At 41.4% G+C, this 22,888-nt stretch overlaps 1 protein-coding gene across 1 annotated transcript in view; it reads right to left on the bottom strand.

Annotated features, from left to right (window-relative positions):
• Positions 1 to 3,259: 3,259 nt before the first annotated feature.
• Positions 3,260 to 22,888, bottom strand: part of LOC142302326 (uncharacterized) — a 306,787-nt gene continuing 287,158 nt past the window's right edge. Inside the window, exons 36-39 of the mRNA XM_075343388.1 lie at positions 19,111 to 19,134; positions 15,809 to 15,834; positions 13,850 to 13,880; positions 3,260 to 3,432 (exon numbers count right to left, since the gene is read on the bottom strand). Coding sequence (XP_075199503.1) covers positions 15,814 to 15,834; positions 19,111 to 19,134 — 45 coding nt within the window. The 3' untranslated portion in view covers positions 3,260 to 3,432; positions 13,850 to 13,880; positions 15,809 to 15,813. The remainder of the gene's footprint in view (positions 3,433 to 13,849; positions 13,881 to 15,808; positions 15,835 to 19,110; positions 19,135 to 22,888) is intronic.

The following is a 22,888-nucleotide window of genomic DNA, read 5'->3' as shown; positions in this document are numbered from 1 at the left end:
CCAGCTAGTTGCAGTTTTTTTAACTTTTTTCAAAAACGCTACTTATAGCGTTTTTGAGCTGCGTCCAAATACTGCAAATTGCTGGATCCTGACTATACTGCACGCAAACGCATGTGAACGCTGGCATGCTGATAGACAGGATCCTGCTTGTTCTACTGAGCATTCACAGAAACCAGCCTCGTGTGATCAGTCTCTCTCTCCACCTCCCTCCCTCCCCCTCTCTCCCTCTCTCTCCACCTCCCTCCCTCCCCCTCCCTCTCCTCCACTCTCCCCCGCCTGAGAGCGGAGGACGCTCGTAACCAAGGTAAACATCGGGTAACCGTGGTCTTAGTTGCCCGATGTTTATCTTGGTTACGTGTGCAGGAAGCAGCAGCCGGCTCCTAGCAGCTGCAGACGCTCATAACAATGTAAATATCGAGTAACCGGTAACCGTGGTCTTATTTACCCGATGTTTATCTTGGTTATGTGTGCAGGGAGCAGGCAGCCGGCTCCTAGCAGCTGCAGACGCTCGTAACCAATGTAAATATCGGGTAACCGCGGTCTTAGTTACTCGATGTTTATCTTGGCTACGTGTGCAGGGAGCAGGCAGCCGGCTCCTAGCAGCTGCAGACGCTTGTAACCAATGTAAATATCGGGTATCCAAGCAAGTTACCCGATGTTTACCTTGCTTACGAGCCTCCACAGGTTAGATGTCGGCTCCCAATCTTTCAAGTTCAGTTCCCCTCACTCCCGATCACATGACTCCAATGCCCGCCCATAAACTTAAAGTGACAGGATCCTGCAAAATAACACATGCGTTTGCATGCGTTTTTTTGCTGTAAAAGCAGGATCCCCTTTTGCAGCAAAAAAACGTTCATGACGCATGTTAAAAAAACGTAGTGTGAAAGCAGCCTACCTCATTTGAGAGCAGCATAATGTAGGCAAAGAGACTCTAAATCCAACAATGTGTCACTTAGATTACCAAATGCAGGCGTTCTGACACAATCAAAATTTTTAGTTTTAAACATCTAGCAGGGCTGAGAGAGCTGTCCTGGCCACACCAGACTCTCAAAAGAAATTATAAATTGACAGTGAGGTGTCAATCACAACAGGCGGACTGCCCTGTTCCTCATATTGTAGTCTGAGCAATGATACGTCCAGCTTGTGTCCTGCTGCTTAAAAAAACATAGCAAATATGCAACAGATTGGACCATGACAAGACAGACATCCATGAGTTTTATGTGTTAACCCTTGCAGCATGCTGTCTTCAGCTCACATAGCAAGAACCTGCTGACAGATTTCCTTTAAGAGTGCTGGATTCCCCTTTTTTTTGTCTGGACTATCAATTAGGCGCACACGTTCTGATTACTGATATATTGTATTTATTGATATCACTTATTATATTGGCTGTAGACATGTTTATTACTTTTCTTTCCTCCTTTTGACTCTCCTGATAATGTTTTATGCAGTACATTTTCTTCCTTATTTGAGGTGTGTTTAAGATTCTTTGTTTTATTAGTGAGTAGGGCATTTCCATTTTATCCCTATCTTCATGTGATGTACTGCACATATTGTACACTTTGAAGTGATGTACGCAACCAGGTGTTCAGTCATTACCAAATGTGGTTTTCTGAAACAGCTCTTATCATGTAAGTTACTCATTTAATAACTAAAGACGCCAGTAAGTAAATATTACATTGTTTACTTTAGTACACCGACTAGTCTGGCTAAACACATTACAGTTTGCTTCAATTAAGGATAATTAAATTAAGAATATATTCGCACAATACAGGTTTGTTTAAGATATTTCTGAGTTCTTTTGTTAGAATGTACCGTATTTTTTGGATTATATGATGCAATTTCCTCCCAAAAATTTGGGTAGAAAATGAGGGGTCTGTCTTTAACACTAGAAGTCCCAGAAATTTCGAGATCCCCCCTGAAGTCCCGAAAGAGGGTCAAATGACCCTTAGTCCAAACTGACAACTCTGATGGCTCCAATTAGCATCCTTTCATTTGTAAATGTGGCCATTGCCTGAGGAATCTGCAGGGGGCAATTGTGTTGATCCACCTCAACAAAGGTCTTGTAAGAGAGTGTAAACAAAAGAATTTCATTCAACCCGTCTCTGGGTTCCAAAGGTAGAAATGTTAAATGACCCCTCTCTGGGACTTCTAGTCTTAAATCCTAATGTAGTTTACCAGGGGGGTAGTGGAGAGGGGTCACAGGAGGCAGGACAATGCTGTACTGCTGGATCTCAGTGGCGCTGCTCTGTGCAGCAGGCAGCCCTGCTCTGTGCAGCCTGCGACACTGCTTTGTGCAGCTCCATACAGTGGCGGCCCTGCTCTATGTGGCGTTGCTCTGTGTGGTGGGCAGTAAGGCTTTGTGTGGTGGACAGGAAGACATGGGTCATTCTGAAGATGTTGGCGGTAAGGGCTTTCAGATAATGGCGCCCAGAGTCAGCACGAGTGTAGATGGAGCTTCGGTTCAAGCTCTCATCTGCGCATGTGCCGACTCTGGCCGACATTTCTGTCGACATCTTCAGAATGACCAGTGTATCACCGCCTGCAGCGAGCAACAGCATAGAACAGTGCCGGCTGCCCCAGGACGGAGCAGCGCCAGCTGCCCCAGGACAGAACACGCCAACTGCCCTAGGACAGAGCAGTGTCGGCTGCCCTAGGACAGAACAGCGCCGGCTGCCCCAGCACAGCAGTTCACAGTGAGTATCTGGGCCCACCTCTGCACTGCCCACAGCATCGCCATACTCTTGTACTGCCCCTGTCTCCTGTGACCTCGCTCCACCACTGCTGCCACACCACGTCCTTGGTAAGACACCAGCGGATTATAAAACGGATCCCATAATTTATTTTTTTTTTACCTTTTTTTAACTCTAAATTTGGGGTGCGTCTTATAATCCGTTGCCTCTTATGAAACAAAAAATATGGTAGGTCGATTTATGCAAGACCTATTCACATAATTGCCACAGTTAAAGAAATCCACCCATTCAGGCAGAATGATCAGAAACTAACATGCTTGGACCCCCATTCTCAAGAGAGATGCAATCTCCTGAAGTGGGAACCTGCATTTATAGGACATTTATGGCACCCTTGTGGGAATGTGAATATCCCCTTTCCTTTTCATAATCATGTCTCATGACTCAGAGGACTTTGGAATAACCTGGATAGTTAAAGATACAGGTTTGCCTTATTGACTAAATGGGCCCAGAACGTAAATTTTCCCCCAATTTATAGTCATAAACAGTAATTTAATATGACAAAAGGAGAATTCTAGTATGCTGAATTGGCTTTATTAAATTTCCATGCACATTTAAACAAATAACATTACACAACAAGTTCCATATTAATTAAAGAGCAAAAAAAAATAACATTTTACATTTATATTCCAGCATGAATTTATCTTCCAACATAAAAACTTTTATTCATCAGTTGAATATTTCCCTGGAGAAAGAAGCAAAATATTATTACATTTGGATAATATCAAACTGGATAGAAAGCAAAAGGTTTCACTTAAACTATTACAAATGATGCATGAACTAAAGAGTAACCACTGATCCATGGGGGCTTCAGGAGTTTAACCTCCTCCAATTCAGTAGATATCACCTAATCTGTAGATCACTTGTAACTGGAATATCCCTTTTTCTTTTTGAAAAATACTGGGTGGGCCATAAGTATGGATACACCCTGATAAAATGGAAGTGGTTGCTGATATCACCTTACCGTTTGTGGCATATTAGTACATGGGAGGGGCAAAACATTTGAGACCGGGCGACGCCCATGGCAGTCATATTTTTTTTTATCAGGGTGCATCCATACTTATGGCCCAAACAGGGTATATCCATACTTATGGCCCACACAGGATGTATCCATACTTATGGCCCACCCTGTACATTTCACAAACAAGAAACAATCTCATCAAATTAATTACCCGATGAGATTACTGTAACCATAGGTTAATTCACCAACCGCATATAAGAATTGGAAATTCACATAATCATTATGTGTTCTTTCACACATTGCCTTATAATTGGAGATCTGGGCTCTTTTCATAGTAAATTGAAGTTGTCTCATGAAGAGCAGCCATGTGAGTGCAGCTGCCATTTTGGAAGACTTGGGCAGTTCTTATGGTAAATAATAAAAAAAAACACATTTATATGCATGACTGCCATGTAATCATACATTTCCCTACATTTAATACTATATGTCCTTTCACCTATCTGTGGGATGACTATCATGTCAATGGAACTAATGAGCGACACATAATTTGATATTCTTAATAAGTTCTGTCGCTTATCCATGTTATGTCAATAAAAGCTTATAACCTGACTTTAAATTCATCCATTGGTTTTATAAATTACTCTTTTGAAAGCTGAAACCCTCCCAAATTTGGTTTAGGTTATTAAAATAAAGTTGCTGCAAAGCTAAAATATTGATCATTTAATGAACACAGAAAAGTCAGATTTTGGCAAGACAAAAGTTTTGTCGCCCACAGAAAATAATGTGAAATTCAAACAAATAATTCACTTTTAATACAAAGATATGTTGCATAACATTGGTGAATGAAGTTGTGGTGCTATTAGAGCCATATTTAATATGTTGTGTGACTTCCATGAGCTTGAAGGACTGCATCCATGCGGTTCAACAATGATTCATACAATTTATTGATGAAGTCATCAGGAATAGCAAAGAATGCAGTCTTACATGCCTCCCACAGTTCATCTAGATTTTTAGGTTTTGTCTTCCAAGCTTCCTCTTTCATCCTACCCCAAACATGCTCGATGATGTTCATGTCTGGTGACTGGGCTGGCCAGTCCTTGAGCAGCTTGATCTTCTTTGCCAGGAGGAATTTTGTTGTAGAGATGGATGTATGAGATGTAGCACCATCCTGCTGCAGAATCTCACTCTTTTTATGATTGGGAATGTAAGAGGTAGCTAATACTTCTTAATATTTTAATATTGCCTTCCACCTTGCAAATGTTTCGCACACCCCCATACTGAATGTAACTCCAAACCATGATCTTTCCACCACCAAATTTAACTGTTTTCTGGATCCATATGGGCTCCAGTAGGTCTCCTGCAGTATTTGTGGCAGCTGTGGTGTAATTTAACTGAAGATTCATCAGAGGAATCCACCTTCTGCCACTTTTTCAGCATCCATCTGTTTAGCAGGCTGTGGGACCTGGCAAATGCCACACGTTTTTTTAATTGTCTTTTGTTTTGTGTTGGCTTCTGGGCACTGATTCAACCGTGGAGGCCGATTCGAGACAGAATCCTACAAATTATTATAGTTGACACAGGGACTTTTGGAGATCTACTGCAGTTTAAGGGGGGCTGGCTTTGGATTTTCTAACCAACAAACGTTCTTCCTGAGCAGTTGTCTTGCGGAGTCTGCCGGACATAGGCTTGTCAAAAACATCTCCAGTCTCTTCAAATCTTTTTTTAATTATTTGTACTTGACACTGAAACACATTAAAGGTGCCAGCCACCTCTGCAGTGGATCTGGTCTTCAGCCTCTTGATAATCAAGGCTTTGGTCGCAGGGTGGATTTATGGTATGTTGTCAGAGGTCAAGTTGCAGTTCAACTGAAGGTCTCGGGTGCTGGGTTTCTTTTCATACACACCCACTAATTAACCGATCATTTAGTGAGCACAGGTGAGGATGTAAACTAGGATTGGGTGCATTATATGACAAGGCGACAGAACGTTTGTCTTGCCAAAATCTCACCTTTCTGTGTTCATTAAATGATCAATGTTACGAGGGGGACCCGGGGAAGCGTGCCAAGATGGGGAATGGACAGCTTCCGCCGGTCAAGGTCCACTGTGCGGTGTAAGGGACCGCTGCTATGGTGGGTGAAGAGTGAGCGGGTTGCTGCTAGCGATCATCTGGAATGTCACAGACGATCTATGTACACCGGTCTGCCCTAACCCATGTGGGTTGTATGGCAGGGATCACACGGCTCGGTGTACCTGTTGCACGGGGAAGCACAGAGGTGCCCACGCACGTGTGCCAGTGGAAGTCACGAGAATATGGCACGAGGGTAGCACAGAGGTGCCCACGCACGTGTGCTTTCAATAACCAGGTGAGTCCAGTGGAGACTCGAGGAGCTCACCTGGGACAGGAACACGGCCTGTAGAAGGAGCTACTGCCGGAGCAGCAAGGCAGGGACATGGCCTGCAAACCAGGTACTGCCTAAGCAGCAAGGGCCAAGCCCACAGAAGAAGATAATGCCTGAGCAGTGGCGTGGCAGCACGCTGCCAGACATCCAAACATAGAAGGACGGTCGCGCGCCGCCATGATGGCAGGAGGAGCTTTTAAGGAGGTGTAGCTCCAGCCAAGGGCGGGCGCGAGGCGGAGATGACGGACTTGACCCAATCAGGATCCACGACATCCCAGCCTGGCCAGTCAGGATTCACCACGTCACCAGCCTTGTCATCAAGCCGTGTGACGTCAGTGGGCGAATCAGGATCCACCAAGCATAGCACATGCTCACCCTCCTGCCTCTGGGAAATAGAGGTGGGATCCTCGGTCTCACAATGTGTAGAGATAACGGGAGTCTCACTGCTTCCCTGAGCAGCAAATCTCTGCACATTGCGCAACCTCACAGACCTTCGAGGCTGCTGAGCAGGAGGAGCTGTGGCAGGCAAGGAATGGGAGACCGCCTCATTTCTTGCAACAGGAGTACCACTAGGTGTCACCCTTGTGCTGCCTCTCTGAGGAGGTTTCTCCTGCACTCTGCGCAGTCTGGCAGACCTTCGGCGCTGCGGGGCAGGAGCGCTCGTGGCAGGCAAGGAGACTGTCTCATTCCTTGCCACAGGAGAGCCACGAGGTGTAACAGATCAATATTTCAGCTTTGCAACAACCAAATTTGGGAGGGTTTCAGCTTTCAAAAGAGTAATTTATGAAACCAATGGATGAATTTAAAGTCAGGTTATAACCTTGTATTTACATAACATGGATAAGCGACACAGAACTTCTCTCAGGGACTAAGAGAGCGCACTGTGATTTCTGACACAAACTACAGGCTCCTACCTACATTTTCTATATAAAGAGACAACAGAAACTGTTACATTACTAGGAGTTCGGCTACAGAGGTATGTACTGTGCTGGTCATTGCAGAGACCTTAGGGAAGAAGTGATTGTAAAATGACAGGCGACAGCATTTTTGCTTGTGGCTGTGACACTTTTGTGTGTGTCTGTTTAAAGATGACATTTCAACAAATTTCTCATCATGCTGAACTTGACAAACAATGTAAAAATGGCTACAGACCAGAAGAAAAACAAAACAATGTTTGTTGTTGCTTTGTTTTGTTTTATTTTAGTTCGTCCTTTCCATTGTGAAGATATTAGCAGTCAAGGTATTTTGCATCTAATGAGTTAATATCTTTAAATTTAATATTAAAGTTCCCTTTAATCAATAGGTTTTGGATAATAATAATTTTCACAATTGGATGTGTTTACAAAAATATTCCTGTGCTGAGATAATCTTATATATGTATCCCTGCTATGTACTGTGTAATGGCTGTGTCTGACCCCCTACAGGGACATGGTCTGATCCAATTCCAATTCAAACTACTAACCCTGACCTACAAAGCTATCCATAATCTGTCTCCTCCATATATCTCTGAACTAATCTCTCGCTACACTCCAAAACGTAACCTCCGGTCCTCCCAAGATCTCCTTCTCTCCTCCTCTCTCATTCGCTCCTCATGCAACCGACTCCAAGACTTCTCCCGAGCATCCCCAGTCTCCTGGAACTCACTGCCTCAACACATCAGACTATCTACTACACTTGCAAACTTCAAACGGACTCTGAAAACTCATCTGTTCAGAAATGCCTATAATCTACAATGACGCCACTGCCCCACCATCGTGCGGAGCTGCCGCCCCACCACCGTGCGGAGCTGCCGCCCCACCACCGTGCGGAGCTGCCGCCCCACCACCGTGCGGAGCTGCCGCCCCACCACCGTGCGGAGCTGCCGCCCCACCACCGTACGGAGCTGCGCCCCACCACCGTGCGGAGCTGCCGCCCCACCTACACCCCACCTACTGTCTCCTCCCCAAAATCCTTTAGGATGTAAGCCCGCAAGGGCAGGGCCCTCTTCCCTCTGTACCAGTCTGTCTATTGTAACTTGTATATGTATTCTGTATGTAACCCCCTCATGTACAGCACCATGGAATCAATGGTGCTCTATAAATAAACAATAATAATAATAATAATAATAATAATCATACCACCGCTCCTGGGCTGAGAAAATCTTATATATGTGTCCCTGCTATGTACTGTATAATGTCCTCGTCTGACCATAGAGAAACATTGTCTGATCATACCACATCTCCTGGGCAGAGGAGGATGCAAAAGACTATACAGACAATACAGCATGAGATCATAGCTATTTTGTTCTGTTAGGTAAAACATTCCCCTACCTGTTTTTGAAAATGGTTATCTCTAAGAAAAAATTATTTGTGATCTCATGCTGTAATGTCTGCATAAATTTTTACTTCCTCCCTGGCCCAGGAGCTGTGGTATGATCAACAATGTCCCTGTACAGTCAGACACGCCCATTACACAGTACACACACACACACACACACACACACACACACATATTATATATATATATATATATATATATATATATATATATATATATATATATATATACATATATATGTATAATATATATAAAGATTATCTCAGCAGAGCAATATTTTTGTAAACAGATCCAATTGTGAAAAATATTATTATTCCAAGATCTAATGATTAAAATGAACTTTGTTACTGGGAAAACCCTTATCAGATAGCTTTCACAGAGGACTTGTACGTCTTCCCCCTGTATGATGCTGACCAATCATAAACAGGAAGCAATGCACTGGAGAAAGAACACACCCCTGCCATAGTTTGGAGCAGGTTAACTAATTTGGTGCAAACTACTTTGATAGTCAATATCTCAGCAATGGAGAGGCAAAGCTTAAAAAAAATAAATAAATAAATAAAAGAAAAAAATTATATACACAGTGCTGGCCAAAAGTAGTGGCACCCCTGCAATTCTGTCAGATAATACTGTTTCTTCTTGAAAATGATTGCAATCACAAATTTTTTGGTATTATTATCTTCATTTATTTTGCTTTCAATGAAAAAAAAACCAAAAGAGAGTGAAACAAAAATCAAATCATTGATCATTTCACACAAAACTCCAAAAATGGGCCTGACAAAAGTATTGACACCCTTAGCCTAATACTTGGTTGCACAACCTTTAGCCAAAATAACTGCGAACAACCGCTTCCGGTAACCATCAATGAGTTTCTTACAATGCTCTGCTGGAATTTTAGACCAATCTTCTTTGGCAAACTGCTCCAGGTCCCTGAGATTTGAAGGGTGCCTTCTCCAAACTGCCATTTTGAGATCTCTCCACAGGTGTTCTATGGGATTCAGGTCTGGACTCATTACTGGCCACTTTAGTAGTCTCCAGTGCTTTCTATCAAACCATTTTCTAGTGCTTTTTGAAGTGTGTTTTGGGTCATTGTCCTGCTGGAAGACCCATGACCTATGAGGGAGACCCAGCTTTCTCACACTGGGCCCTACATTATGCTGCAAAATTTGTTGGTAGTCTTCAGACTTCATAATGCCATGCACACGGTCAAACAGTCCAGTGCCAGAGGCAGCAAAGCAACCCCAAAACATCAGGGAACCTCCGCCATGTTTGACTGTAGGGACCGTGTTCTTTTCTTTGAATGCCTTTTTTTTTTCCTGTAAACTCTATGTTGATGGCTTTTCCCAAATAGCTCTACTTTTGTCTCATCTGACCAGAGAACATTCTTCCAAAACGTTTTAGGCTTTCTCAGGTAAGTTTTGGCAAACTCCAGCCTGGCTTTTTTATGTCGCGGGGTAAGAAGTGGGGTCTTCCTGGGTATCCTACCATACAGTCCCTTTTCATTCAGACGCCGACGGATAGTACGGGTTGACACTGTTGTACCCTCGGACTGCAGAGCACCTTGAACTTGTTTGGAGGTTAGTCGAGGTTATTTATCCACCTTCCGCACAATCTTACGTTGAAATCTCTCGTTAATTTTTCTTTTCCTTCCACATCTAGGGAGGTTAGCCACAGTGCCATTGGCTTTAAACTTCTTGATGACACTGCACACAGTAGACACAGGAACTTTCAGGTCTTTGGAGATGGACTTGTAGCCTTGAGGTTGCTCATGTTTCCTCACAATTTGGATTCTCAGGTCCTCAGACAGTTCTTTGGTCTTCTTTTTATTCTACATGCTCAATGTGGTACATACAAGGACACAGGAAAGAGGTTGAGTCAACTTTAATCCATGTCAACTGGCTGCAAATGTGATTTAGTTATTGCCAACACCTGTTAGGTGCCACAGGTAAGTTACAGGTGCTGTTAATTACACAAATTAGAGAAGCATCACATGATTTTTCAAACAGTGCCATTACTTTTGTCCACCCTTTTTTATGTTTGGTGTGGAATTATATCCAATTTGACTTTATTACATTTTTTTTTTCATTGAAGACAAATTAAATGAAGATAATGATACTAAAGAATTTGTGATTGCAATAATTTTCAAGAAGAAACTGAGTATTATCTGACAGAATTGCAGGGGTGCCAATACTTTTGGCCAGCACTGTATACAATATATATATATATATATACATATATACATATATATATATATATATATATATATATATATATATATATATATAGAGAGAGAGAGAGAGAGACATATATCTATATATATAGATACATATATATCTATATATATCTATATATATATATATATATATATATATATATATATATATATATATATATATATATATATATATATATATATATATAGATACATATACAGTCAGAGCCAGAAATATTTGGACAGTGACACAAGTTTTGTTATTTTAGCTGTTTACAAAAACATGTTCAGAAATACAATTATATATATAATATGGGCTGAAAGTGCACATTCCCAGCTGCAATATGAGAGTTTTCACATCCAAATCGGAGAAAGGGTTTAGGAATCATAGCTCTGTAATGCATAGCCTCCTCTTTATCAAGGGACCAAAAGTAATTGGACAAGGGACTCTAAGGGCTGCAATTTATCTGAAGGCATCTCCCTCGTTAACCTGTAATCAATGAAGTAGTTAAAAGGTCTGGGGTTGATTACAGGTGTGTGGTTTTGCATTTGGAAGCTGTTGCTGTGACCAGACAACATGCGGTCTAAGGAACTCTCAATTGAGGTGAAGCAGAACATCCTGAGGCTGAAAAAAAAAGAAAAAATCCATCAGAGAGATAGCAGACATGCTTGGAGTAGCAAAATCAACAGTCGGGTACATTCTGAGAAAAAAGGAATTGACTGGTGAGCTTGGGAACTCAAAAAGGCCTGGGCGTCCACGGATGACAACAGTGGTGGATGATCGCCGCATACTTTCTTTGGTGAAGAAGAACCCGTTCACAACATCAACTGAAGTCCAGAACACTCTCAGTGAAGTAGGTGTATCTGTCTCTAAGTCAACAGTAAAGAGAAGACTCCATGAAAGTAAATACAAAGGGTTCACATCTAGATGCAAACCATTCATCAATTCCAAAAATAGACAGGCCAGAGTTAAATTTGCTGAAAAACACCTCATGAAGCCAGCTCAGTTCTGGAAAAGTATTCTATGGACAGATGAGACCAAGATCAACCTGTACCAGAATGATGGGAAGAAAACAGTTTGGAGAAGAAAGGGAACGGCACATGATCCAAGGCACACCACATCCTCTGTAAAACATGGTGGAGGCAACGTGATGGCATGGGCATGCATGGCTTTCAATGGCACTGGGTCACTTGTGTTTATTGATGACATAACAGCAGACAAGAGTAGCCGGATGAATTCTGAAGTGTACCGGGATATACTTTCAGCCCAGATTCAGCCAAATGCCGCAAAGTTGATCGGACGGCGCTTCATAGTACAGATGGATAATGACCCCAAGCATACAGCCAAACTTACCCAGGAGTTCATGAGTGCAAAAAAGTGGAACATTCTGCAATGGCCAAGTCAATCACCAGATCTTAACCCAATTGAGCATGCATTTCACTTGCTCAAATCCAGACTTAAGACGGAAAGACCCACAAACAAGCAAGACCTGAAGGCTGCGGCTGAAAAGGCCTGGCAAAGCATTAAGAAGGAGGAAACCCAGCGTTTGGTGATGTCCATGGGTTCCAGACTTAAGGCAGTGATTGCCTCCAAAGGATTCGCAACAAATATTGAAAATAAAAATATTTTGTTTGGGTTTGGTTTATTTGTCCAATTACTTTTGACCTCCTAAAATGTGGAGTGTTTGTAAAGAAATGTGTACAATTCCTACAATTTCTATCAGATATTTTTGTTCAAACCTTCAAATTAAACGTTATAATCTGCACTTGAATCCTGTTGTAGAGGTTTCATTTCAAATCCAATGTGGTGGCATGCAGAGTCCAACTCGCGAAAATTGTGTCACTGTCCAAATATTTCTGGACCTAACTGTATCTATCTATCTATCTATCTCTATATCTATCTATCTATCTATCTCTATATCTATCTATCTATCTATCTCTATATCTATCTATCTATCTATCTCTATATCTATCTATCTATCTATCTATCTATCTATCTATCTATCTATCTATCTATCTATCTATCTATATATATATATATATATATATAAAATCAGATTGACACCCAGCACCCCAGGGTCTGCTGTTTTTAGCTCCGCTTGCAGCTAGATGACAACTGTAGACAGTGCTGACCTGGAGCTAAATCGCATTTCTGAGCAGAGGCTTTTCGCATTGAGTAGAGCCGTTCTTTTCAGTTCAGATCAATGTTTTTGCATTCTTAAATGTTTATAAACAACAAATGTTAATCACTTATTTATCTAATGATAATATTTGTACCTTTTAATAATTGTAATCACCACTTGTCATATTGGTTACATGAGACACATTATAAAATTATAAAATTCTATGGAACTATGTTCATGCAGAACCCGCTGGAAGAGTAATGCATATACGGTAGTTATCTAAAGTACTTTTTTGATAACTAAGAATATGATACAATATAATTTTTTATGCTTCAATAATTACAGATCAAGCATTGATTTAATTGAACAGTCGATTCTGCATAGACATGAGCTTTATATGAGGTCTCTGTAGTTAATTCATGTTTTTATTCTATTTTCACATGTGTATCACCATCACTTTATTATTATTTTTGTTTAAATCTGCTTGTAAATGTGCTTTTGTCCACGTTGATTGCACCAGGTGATGCGGTGTATTTAACGGGACAAGCAGCACATGTTCAACGTTATGACTAAGGGCGTTAAGCCACAAACGCATTAACGTTTGTTGTACATTATCCTCTCATGCAGGAATAAAGAAAACCATCTGCACCCAGCTGGATTATCTCCTTCACTGTTTGCATTGTGGTCGGGGCAGGGCCGACATCCGAGACTGGGCAGCGGTCAGGTCAGGTGGCGGTGAGCTGGATCCTCTAGCATTAGTATTATGTGTCCAGACATACAGCTCTGGCAGTGGGTTCTCTCCTGAATGTCAAAAGGATCAAAAGGATTGGGCTTTCAAGTGCAAACTGCCTGACCCTTCTCTTCCTCATATCATCTGTTGGGGGAAAGTTGAGAGGCATCATACACATTCGACTGTAAGCCTGAACTGCTGATATTAGTGGTGATTTTAGGCTAATGTGTATGGGGCTCTAAATGAGGTGATCTGGAGATCTGAACATGCATGCACCCCAAAAATATATTAGATTAGTCTCAAAATAAGTAATCTAGTAACCAATAACCAGATAAAAAAATATTGTCAGAGGCAATACTTACAATTTGAATGAGAAGTTCCTGTGATGTTTAACTAGAAGTAAGAAATAAACAATTTTTTCAATATATATTATGTAATAAAACCAGTTAACATGATTTATGTTTCCTTGGGTTTTACAATATAAGCAAATGAACTACGGCTAATAACTTGGAGAAACTAGAATACAGCATAATACTATATAGTCTCTTCTTTAACACGTGAGCATTTGTGTAGTCACAGGGATGTTTCAAATTGCTAGGCTCTCTTGTTTATGGGGACCACAACACAACCTCTAACACAACATTCCTCTACGTCTATGAGACACACCCATCACTAATCCTGTAAGTGAAAAGAAATAAAACATGAACACAAAAAAAAAATCCTTTCCTTGAAATAAAATACACAAACCCCTTTTTCACCCCTTTATCAACCTCAAACACACCCTTGCAGATCTGACGTAATCCATACAAAGTCCCACGACGATACTCAGCTCTGCTACTTACAGAGGCTGGAAAGAGCGAAAACATGTCCACTTTCTGCAGGCTCCAGGAATCACTGACAACTGAGGGGGACCTGGCTGTGCAGAGTTGACCACTCAGTTCACCGCAGGTCACATCCAGGTTCCCACGGTGTCCTCTAGTAAGGTGAATGCCAGACTGTTGGACTGTGGTACTTGGCCAACAGTGTGCCGCAGCCAGACAGTCTGACAGTTAGGTCACCTGAGGTCACACCATGGGAAGATGGATGTGATCTTCGGTGAACTGAGTGAACTCACCTGCTCTCAGCTGGCCCTTAGTTGTCAGTGATTGACAGAGCCTGCAGAGAGTGGACATATTTTCACTCTCTGCAGTCTCTGGATGTAGCAGAGCTGAGAATCATTGTGGGAATTGAATTGTCGGATCTGCAAGGGTGTTTTGGGAGTTAATGAAGGGGTGAAAGTGGGTGTGTATATTTTAGTTCAAATAAAGGTTTTTGTTCAGTGTTTGTATTTTATTTATTTTCACTTACAGGATTAGTAATGGGGGTGTCCCATTACTAATTCCAGGCTGTCATTACCCCTCATATTAGCCCAATTGTAATTGCACCAGGGCAATCAGGATGAGCCGGGTCAAGCACTAGGATAGGCACATCTAGGCAACCTGTGGTGTGGTACTTTTAGGCTGGGGCCAATATCCATGGCTCCTACCACTCTGATAATACAAGCCCCTATCTGTCTGCTTTACCGTGGCTGGTTATCAAAAATGGGGGGACCATATACCTTTTTTCCTCTCTATTTTGATATCCACCCACGATAAAGCTCACAGGTGGGGGCTGCAGCCTGGAGCTGTTGTTTTACCCAAGCTGGTAAATATATGACGGGAGCCCACGTCATTTTTTAAAATTATTTATTACTTTTTACACTACAATAAAGAAAACTGATTGCAATCAATCCCATATGCGGACACAGTGTGTGTGTGTGAGGGTGGGGCGGGTATATCAGTCTATAAGTAATCACAGACACTGGCACAGAGGATGGGCAGGGGAAGCAGTGAATATTGATGAACCTCAATTAGTAGGCCCTGAGAAAAGTCTGACAGCAGTGTGATCCTTTGGGAAACACAGTATGTATAGCTATGCTAGCTTCTTAATATCATTTAACCTCCATTTGTAGCCCACATCATTTTTTGTTACATTCATTTCCCTGGCCAATCACAGTCATGCCAATACTTGGCATGGCTGCAATGGTTCCGGAAGTGCCCACAGCCTAAAAGCTTGCTGATAGGCTGCTCTGCAACCATTCAACAAGCTTTATGAACCCCTAACTTTACAGTTGGGTTCGTTCATCCCTACTTCTAAGTCAAATCAGTGAAGTTTTCCAATGATTATAGTCAGTAGGACCTTGATATTCCATTAACCTTTCATTAATGCTGACATTGCTTTAATGGTTTAATTAAATTTATGGAGTAGCCAATCTTACGGATAAGAATATAATATATACAAACCTTATTCATGATTTGCCAGTCTTTTTCTGAAATAAAAACAAAAATAAAACAATATTTATTTAAATGAAAATTAAATTTCTATCTATCCAACCATCCTCCATTCATTCATTTTAAAATTCCTTCTATACAAGTAGCTGCTTTTATCTTGCAATTTTTTTTCTAAAAACATGATTAAAAAAAAACATATTCAACTATTCAGACTTCCATTCCATGTAAATGGGGAACTTAAAAGGGAGATAAAACAGTAAAAGAAATAAAAAGAACTAAACGAAATATTATTATAAATAAGTTCTTAAATACTTGAGATACCAAATATGCTGAGGTAAGAAGAAGCTTCTCATACTGCTGTCCACCCTGTGTTTATGATACTATACTAGAGATAACAGGAGTGCTAAGGTAAGAGGAGACAGCTCACAGTGCTGTCAACCATGTCTTTGTGCACTAATATTGGAGATATCAGGGGTGTTGAGGTAAGAAGAGGCTGTTCACACTGCTACCCAACATGTCTAAGTAATCTAATAATGGAGATATCAGAAATGTTGAGGTACGAGTAAATTGCTTATACTGCTGTTGTTACAAATCGGCGCCACCATAGCATCAAGCAGCCGGCTGTGGTTCCAGTCACACCCAGGCGCCAGCCGCCATTTTTGCCCGTGCCTCAGGTCGTCCAGCTGGCTGCTTCCTCCTCTATGTCTAAGTGTGGAGAGGTGGATAGTGCACATGCGTGTGCCAATTTACCCCAGCCATAGCCTAAGTGCAGTGTTTCGCCTAGTGAGCATGCTCAGCCTAATAGTCTCAGAAATGAGACTAAGTCCTCAGTTCTGGCTACTGAGCATGCTCACACACAGTGCGAAAAGCCTCTTAGCACAGGTACTTGGACTACATTATGTGTCTGAGTCCAGTATTGTGCCTACTGAGCATGCTCAGGCTGATTTCCGATGCCAAGTCGGTTGTTCAGGCTACTGAGCATGCTCAGGCACTTAGTGTATTGGAGGTAAGGACTACACTGGGCATGTCTGTGTGGTTGCAGGCCCTGATAGGCCAGAGGGTATCAGGTGCCTTGATGATGTGGCCACTCTGGACTGGCTCGCGAAGGCACGCCCCTATGAACTGGCACTCCACCGTTGGTCGTCAGACGATGACTGGTGAGGTGATTGGGGCGTGGCTGCCATGAGGTCATCAGTGATGTGGCAGTTCCGGATAAGCTGCTGGTGATGTCACGGATGATGTGGCACTCCGCAATTGGCCCCTGGAGGTGCCATTGTGGTCCACCCTGGGTTTGGGGTGGTCCTAGGTTATAAAAGGGGCTGGAGACAACATGGAGGCACGCAGTCTGCTCATATGCTCAGACAGAGCACATCTCCATGTTTAAAACCTCATTGCGGCATATGACTTTAGATTGAAGTGGTAGGCACGGTTAGGCATCTGGTGCTTGTCACGCCAAGACACCAGTGTCTCAGCACATTAGAGTCAGGCCCCGGGCTTCCACCTTCTACCGTCCAGTCCTCCTAGCTCAGCCCAGTGGAGTCAACTGGGCTGTGGCAGCTGTGCCACCTGTCTGGTTGTGCCCCCTACATGCACGGACAGTATACCCCAGGACCCCTGTGGTGTTAACCGGTAAATCAAGGGCTGGGTGAGTAGACCCTGTGACGCTAACAGGGTTCACAGTCTCCTGATCCAAGTGCTATTTAACTTGGATCACACCTCTATTATTTCAGAGCCACCCTGCTCTGTATTCTCCACCTAACCTTTGGGTTGCCAGCAGCTCCTTTGTCATCTGAAGCATGGGGGCCCCGACTGACTGGCGATTGGGATATACACCTTATCCTAATCTGCCAGTACCCCGTAACAGCTGTCCACCTTGTCTTTCTGATACAATACCAGAATTGCTGAGGTAAGAGGAGGCTGCTTACACTGCTTTTTAACATGTCTATCTTTTCTAGTGCTGGAAATACCATGTAGCCTAAAGGCTACTTTACACACTGCGATATCGGTCCCGATATCGCTAGTGTGGGTAGCCGCCCCCATCTGTTGCAAATCGCTGCCCGTGCCGCACAACATCGCCCAGACCGGTCACACATACATACCTGTCCGGCGACGTCGCTGTGACGGGCGAACCGCCTCCTTTCTAAGGGGGCGGTCCGTGCGGCGTCACAGCGACGTCACTGAACCGCCGCCCAATAGCAGCGGAGGGGCGGAGCTGAGCGGGACATAACATCCCGCCCACCTCCTTCCTTCCTCATAGCGGCCGGGAGGCAGGTAAGGGGAGCTTCCTCGTTCCTGCAGCATCACACGCAGCGATGTGTGCTGCCGCAGGAACGAGGAACAACCTCGTTACTGCTGCAGTGACGAGATTTGAGAATGGACCCCCGTGTCGCCGATTAGCGATTTTGCACGTTTTTGCAACGATGCAAAATCGCTTATCGGTGTTACACGCAACGGCATCGCTAATGCGGCCGGATGTGCGTCACGAATTCCGTGACCCCAACGAGTTCGCATTAGCGATGTCGCAGCGTGTAAAGCCCGCTTTAGGCTAAAAGAAAGCTACTTACACTGCTGTCCTTTATGATTTAATACTTGAAATATATTAGGTGTCCCCTGTTAAGAAAGGGCTGCTCATATTGCTGATCACCATGTTTTTTTACTGATTTAATATTTTAGATAACATGTGTACTAATGTAAGAAGAGGCTGCTACAACCACTGTTCATCATGTCATTCTGGCCTAATGCCTCATAAACTGAAGAAAGAGTCTGTTCACACTGCTGTCTACCCTGTCATTCTGAAATAAAATACATGGTATAAGTATCTGAGTCCTTCAATACATGCTCAAAGGCACCTGTCACATTCTAGGACAAGTTTTGCTTAGTATAAAAGTAGTGATCATTTTAATTCTATAGTTATTAATCTCTCTAAACAAAACTATTGTGATTTGCTAATTAAATGTATTCAGGAATATATTTATAATGATATCTCTAGGTATTTACTTTTTTTTATTCTCGAGGAACCCTTTTAAATCCCAAGTTTATACCTGCCAAAGTTTAACATTAGAAAATTGTTCCATATATATTTTAATGCTGTTAATCGAAAATATTTCATAATATATTACATATTAATCTAAATTAAAGGTACTTTTATATTTCTCTTTTTGTTTATAGAATATATTTGGATAATTTGTCTGCAAGGTTTATCCTGAAAATATTTCAATTGAAGGTCATGAAAATAAAGTGTGTTATTTAGGGATAAGATAAAAAATGTTCAATAGCAAAGAAATATACAGGATTTTCTTGTCTTTAGTACTAACCACGTTGGGAGGATTGGGGTTTTTCTAAAAGACAACAAAAACACAAATTATTGTATTAACTTATATTTAGCGTCTATATATGTGTATATATATTTTTTTGTATCTATATATATATATATATATATATATATAGATATATTTTTATCTATATATCCCCGAGGGATACTTCCGGTAACACACTTTCCACCTATGGCTATCTTAAAGAACCCATTTTCTAGACATGTGATACATATGTGTATTCACCGCGCTTTCCCATCGGACCACCACTGTGTCTTTCCAATATTTAACAGGACCCTTACCATGAAGATTCCACCCCCTGACGAAGGTGACGCCAAAACGTGCGCGTCGGGGCTAGCGTCACATATGTACACAGGTCTTCTGCACAGGTAAATACTTCCTATTTATCATGTCTCCTTTTGGGCGGTTTCTTTAGATACCTGCTCTGGATATCAATGTCTAACAAGCCATATAAGTGATACCTTTTTGCTGCAATTATACATTTTTTCACAGAATTTTTTCACAGCATATTCACAATGTATATTACAGCTATAATCACTGTACATACTGATGTTAGTGTTATTAACAGTATATATGGTTTTGACCCCTAATAATATCATTACTCAGCTATATATATATATATATATATATATATATATATATATATATATATACAGTATATATATATATATATATATATATATATATATATATATTTAAACACTTCATATCCTGGCTTTTGTTATCACATGATTGTTATACAGCACAGAACAAAAGTTTGGACACACCTTCTCATCTGTAGAACAACTGTTAAGACGAATACTTTGTGCAGCAGGCCTTCATGGTAAAATAGCTGCTAAGAAACCACTGCTAAGGACAGACAACAAGCAGAAGAGACTTGTTTGGGCTAAAGAACACAAGGAATGGACATTAGACCAGTGGAAATCTGTGCTTTGGTCTGATGAGTCCAAATTTGAGATCTTTGGATCCAACCACCGTGTCTTTGTAGAAAAGGTGAACTGATGGTGGGTTCCCACCGTGAAGCATGGAGGATGAGGTGTAATAGTGTGGGGGTGCTTTTCTGGTGACACTGTTGGGGATTTATTCAAAATTGAAGGCATACAGAACCAGCATGCCTACCACAGCATTTTGCAGCGGCATGCTATTCCATCCGGTTTACGTTTAGTTGGACCATCATTTATTTTCAACAGGACAATGACCCCAAACACACCTCCAGGCTGTGTATGTACTATTTGACTAAAAAGGAGAGTGATGGGGTGCTACGCCAGATGACCTGGTCTCCACAGTCACCAGACCTGAACCCAATCGAGATCGCAAAAGGGCAAAAGGGCCAACAAGTGCTAAGCATCTCTAGGAACTCCTTCAAGACTGTTGGAAAACCATTTCCGGTGACTACCTCTTGAAGCTCATCAAGAGAATGCCAAGAGTGTGCACAGTAGTAATAAAAGCAAAACGTGGCTACTTTGAAGAACCTAGAATATAAGACATATTTTCAGTTGTTTCACATTTTTTTAAGTATTTCAGTCCACATGTTTTAATTCATAGTTTTGAAGCCTTCAATGTGAATCCAGAATTTTCAGAGTCATGAAAATAAAGAAAATTCATTGAATGAGAAGGTGTGTCCAAACTTTTGGTCTGTACTGTACTGTATATACTATACCTGTGAACACTTGATTCTAATTTTTATAGTATTTTATATCCCCACTTACCCTATATCTTTTTACACAGCTAAATAATTTAATAGCTATAGTATTTTTGTATCCAATTTAATACCTATGCAGTGATACCTGTTCTTAACTTTTTAATATTTATACACGTGATGCCCCTGTTCTAGTTATTCTGCCAGTCGGCATTCATTAGTTTTTAATCATTAATAAAATTTTTATCTTTGACCAAATCGGTTTCTCTTAGAATTTTTTGTTCTAACATTTCGATGCCATATATATACTGTGTAATTATATATATATATATATATATATATATATATATATATATATATATATATATATATATATAGTCATGGCCAAAAGTTTTGAGAATGCTACAAATATTAATTTTTACAAAGTCTACTGCTTAAGTTTTTCTAATGGCAATTTGCATATACTCCAGAATGTCATAAAGAGTGATCAGCTTAACAGCAATTACTTGCAAAGTCAATATTGGCTAAGAAAATGAACCCCCAAAACACATTTCAACATCATTGCCTTCCTGCCTTAAAAGGAGCAGCTAACATTGTTTTAGTGATTGTTCCATTAACACAGGTGTGGGTGTTGATGAGGACAGGGCTGGCGATCAATCAGTCATGATTAAGTAAGAATGACACCACTGGACACTTTAAAAGGAGGCTGGTGCTTGCTATCATTGTTTCTCTTCAGTTAACCGTGGTTATCTCTAAAGAAACACGTGGAACCATCATTGCTCTGCACAAAAATGGCCTAACAGGGAAGAGTATCGCAGCTACAAAGATTGCACCTCAGTCAACAATCTATCGAATCATCAAGAACTTCAAGGAGAGTGCTTCCATTGTTGCAAAAGAGGCTCCAGGGCGCACAAGAAGGACCAGCAAACGCCAGGACTGTATCTTAAAACTGTTTCAGCTGCGGGATCGGACTACCAGCAGTGCCAAGCTAGCTCAGCAATGGCAGCAGGCTGGTGTGAGTGCTTCTGCATGCACTGTGAGGCGGAGACTCTTTGAACAAGGCCTGGTTTCAAGGAGGGCAGCAAAGAAGCCACTTCTCTCCAGAAAAAACATCAGGGACCGACTGATATTCTGCAAAAGGTACAGGGAGTGGACTGCTGAGGACTGGGGTAAAGTCATTTTCTCAGATGAATCCCCTTTTCGATTGTTTGGGACATCTGGAAAACAGCATAGTAGGAGAAGAAGAGGTGAGCGCTACCACCAGTCTTGTCTCATGCCAACTGTTAAGCATCCTGAAACGATTCATGTGTGGGGTTGCTTCTCAGCCAAGGGAATCGGCTCACTCACAGTCTTGCCTAAAAACACAGCCATGAATAAAGAATGGTACCAGAATGTCCTCCAAGAGCAACTTCTCCCAACTGTCCAAGAGCAGTTTGGCGCCCAACAATGCCTTTTCCAGCATGATGGAGCACCTTGCCATAAAGCAAAGGTGATCACTAAATGGCTCATGGAACAAAACATAGAGATTTTGGGTCCATGGCCTGGAAACTCCCCAGATCTTAATCCTATTGAGAACTTGTGGGCAATCATCAAGAGACGGGTGGACAAACAAAAACCCAACAAATTCTGGCAAAATGCAAGCATTGCTTATGCAAGAATGGACAGCTATCAGTCAGGATTTCATCCAGAAGTTGATTGAGAGCATGCCAGGGAGAATTGCAGAGGTCCTGAAGAAGAAGGGTCAACACTGCAAATATTGACTTAACTGCATTAACTAATTCTAACTGTCAATATAACCTTTTGGTACTCATAATATGATTGCGATTATATTTCTGTATGTGATGTAAACATCAGACAAACACAATTAAAAACCAGAGGGCAACAGATCATGTGAAAATATAAATTTGGTTTAATTCTCAAAACTTTTGGCCATGACTGTATATACATATATATATATATATATATATATATATATATATATATATATATATATATATATATATATATATATATATATATATATATATATATATACACACATACATACATATATATATATATAAAATGAAGGAGCAAAAAAGCCTTGTTTCAAGAGAGAAAAAGGCACTGGAGATTTATCAA

Source organism: Anomaloglossus baeobatrachus, chromosome 4 (assembly GCF_048569485.1).
Source record: "Anomaloglossus baeobatrachus isolate aAnoBae1 chromosome 4, aAnoBae1.hap1, whole genome shotgun sequence".
Taxonomy (NCBI): Eukaryota; Metazoa; Chordata; class Amphibia; order Anura; family Aromobatidae; genus Anomaloglossus; species Anomaloglossus baeobatrachus.
This window is presented reverse-complemented; position numbering and strand designations above follow the sequence as displayed.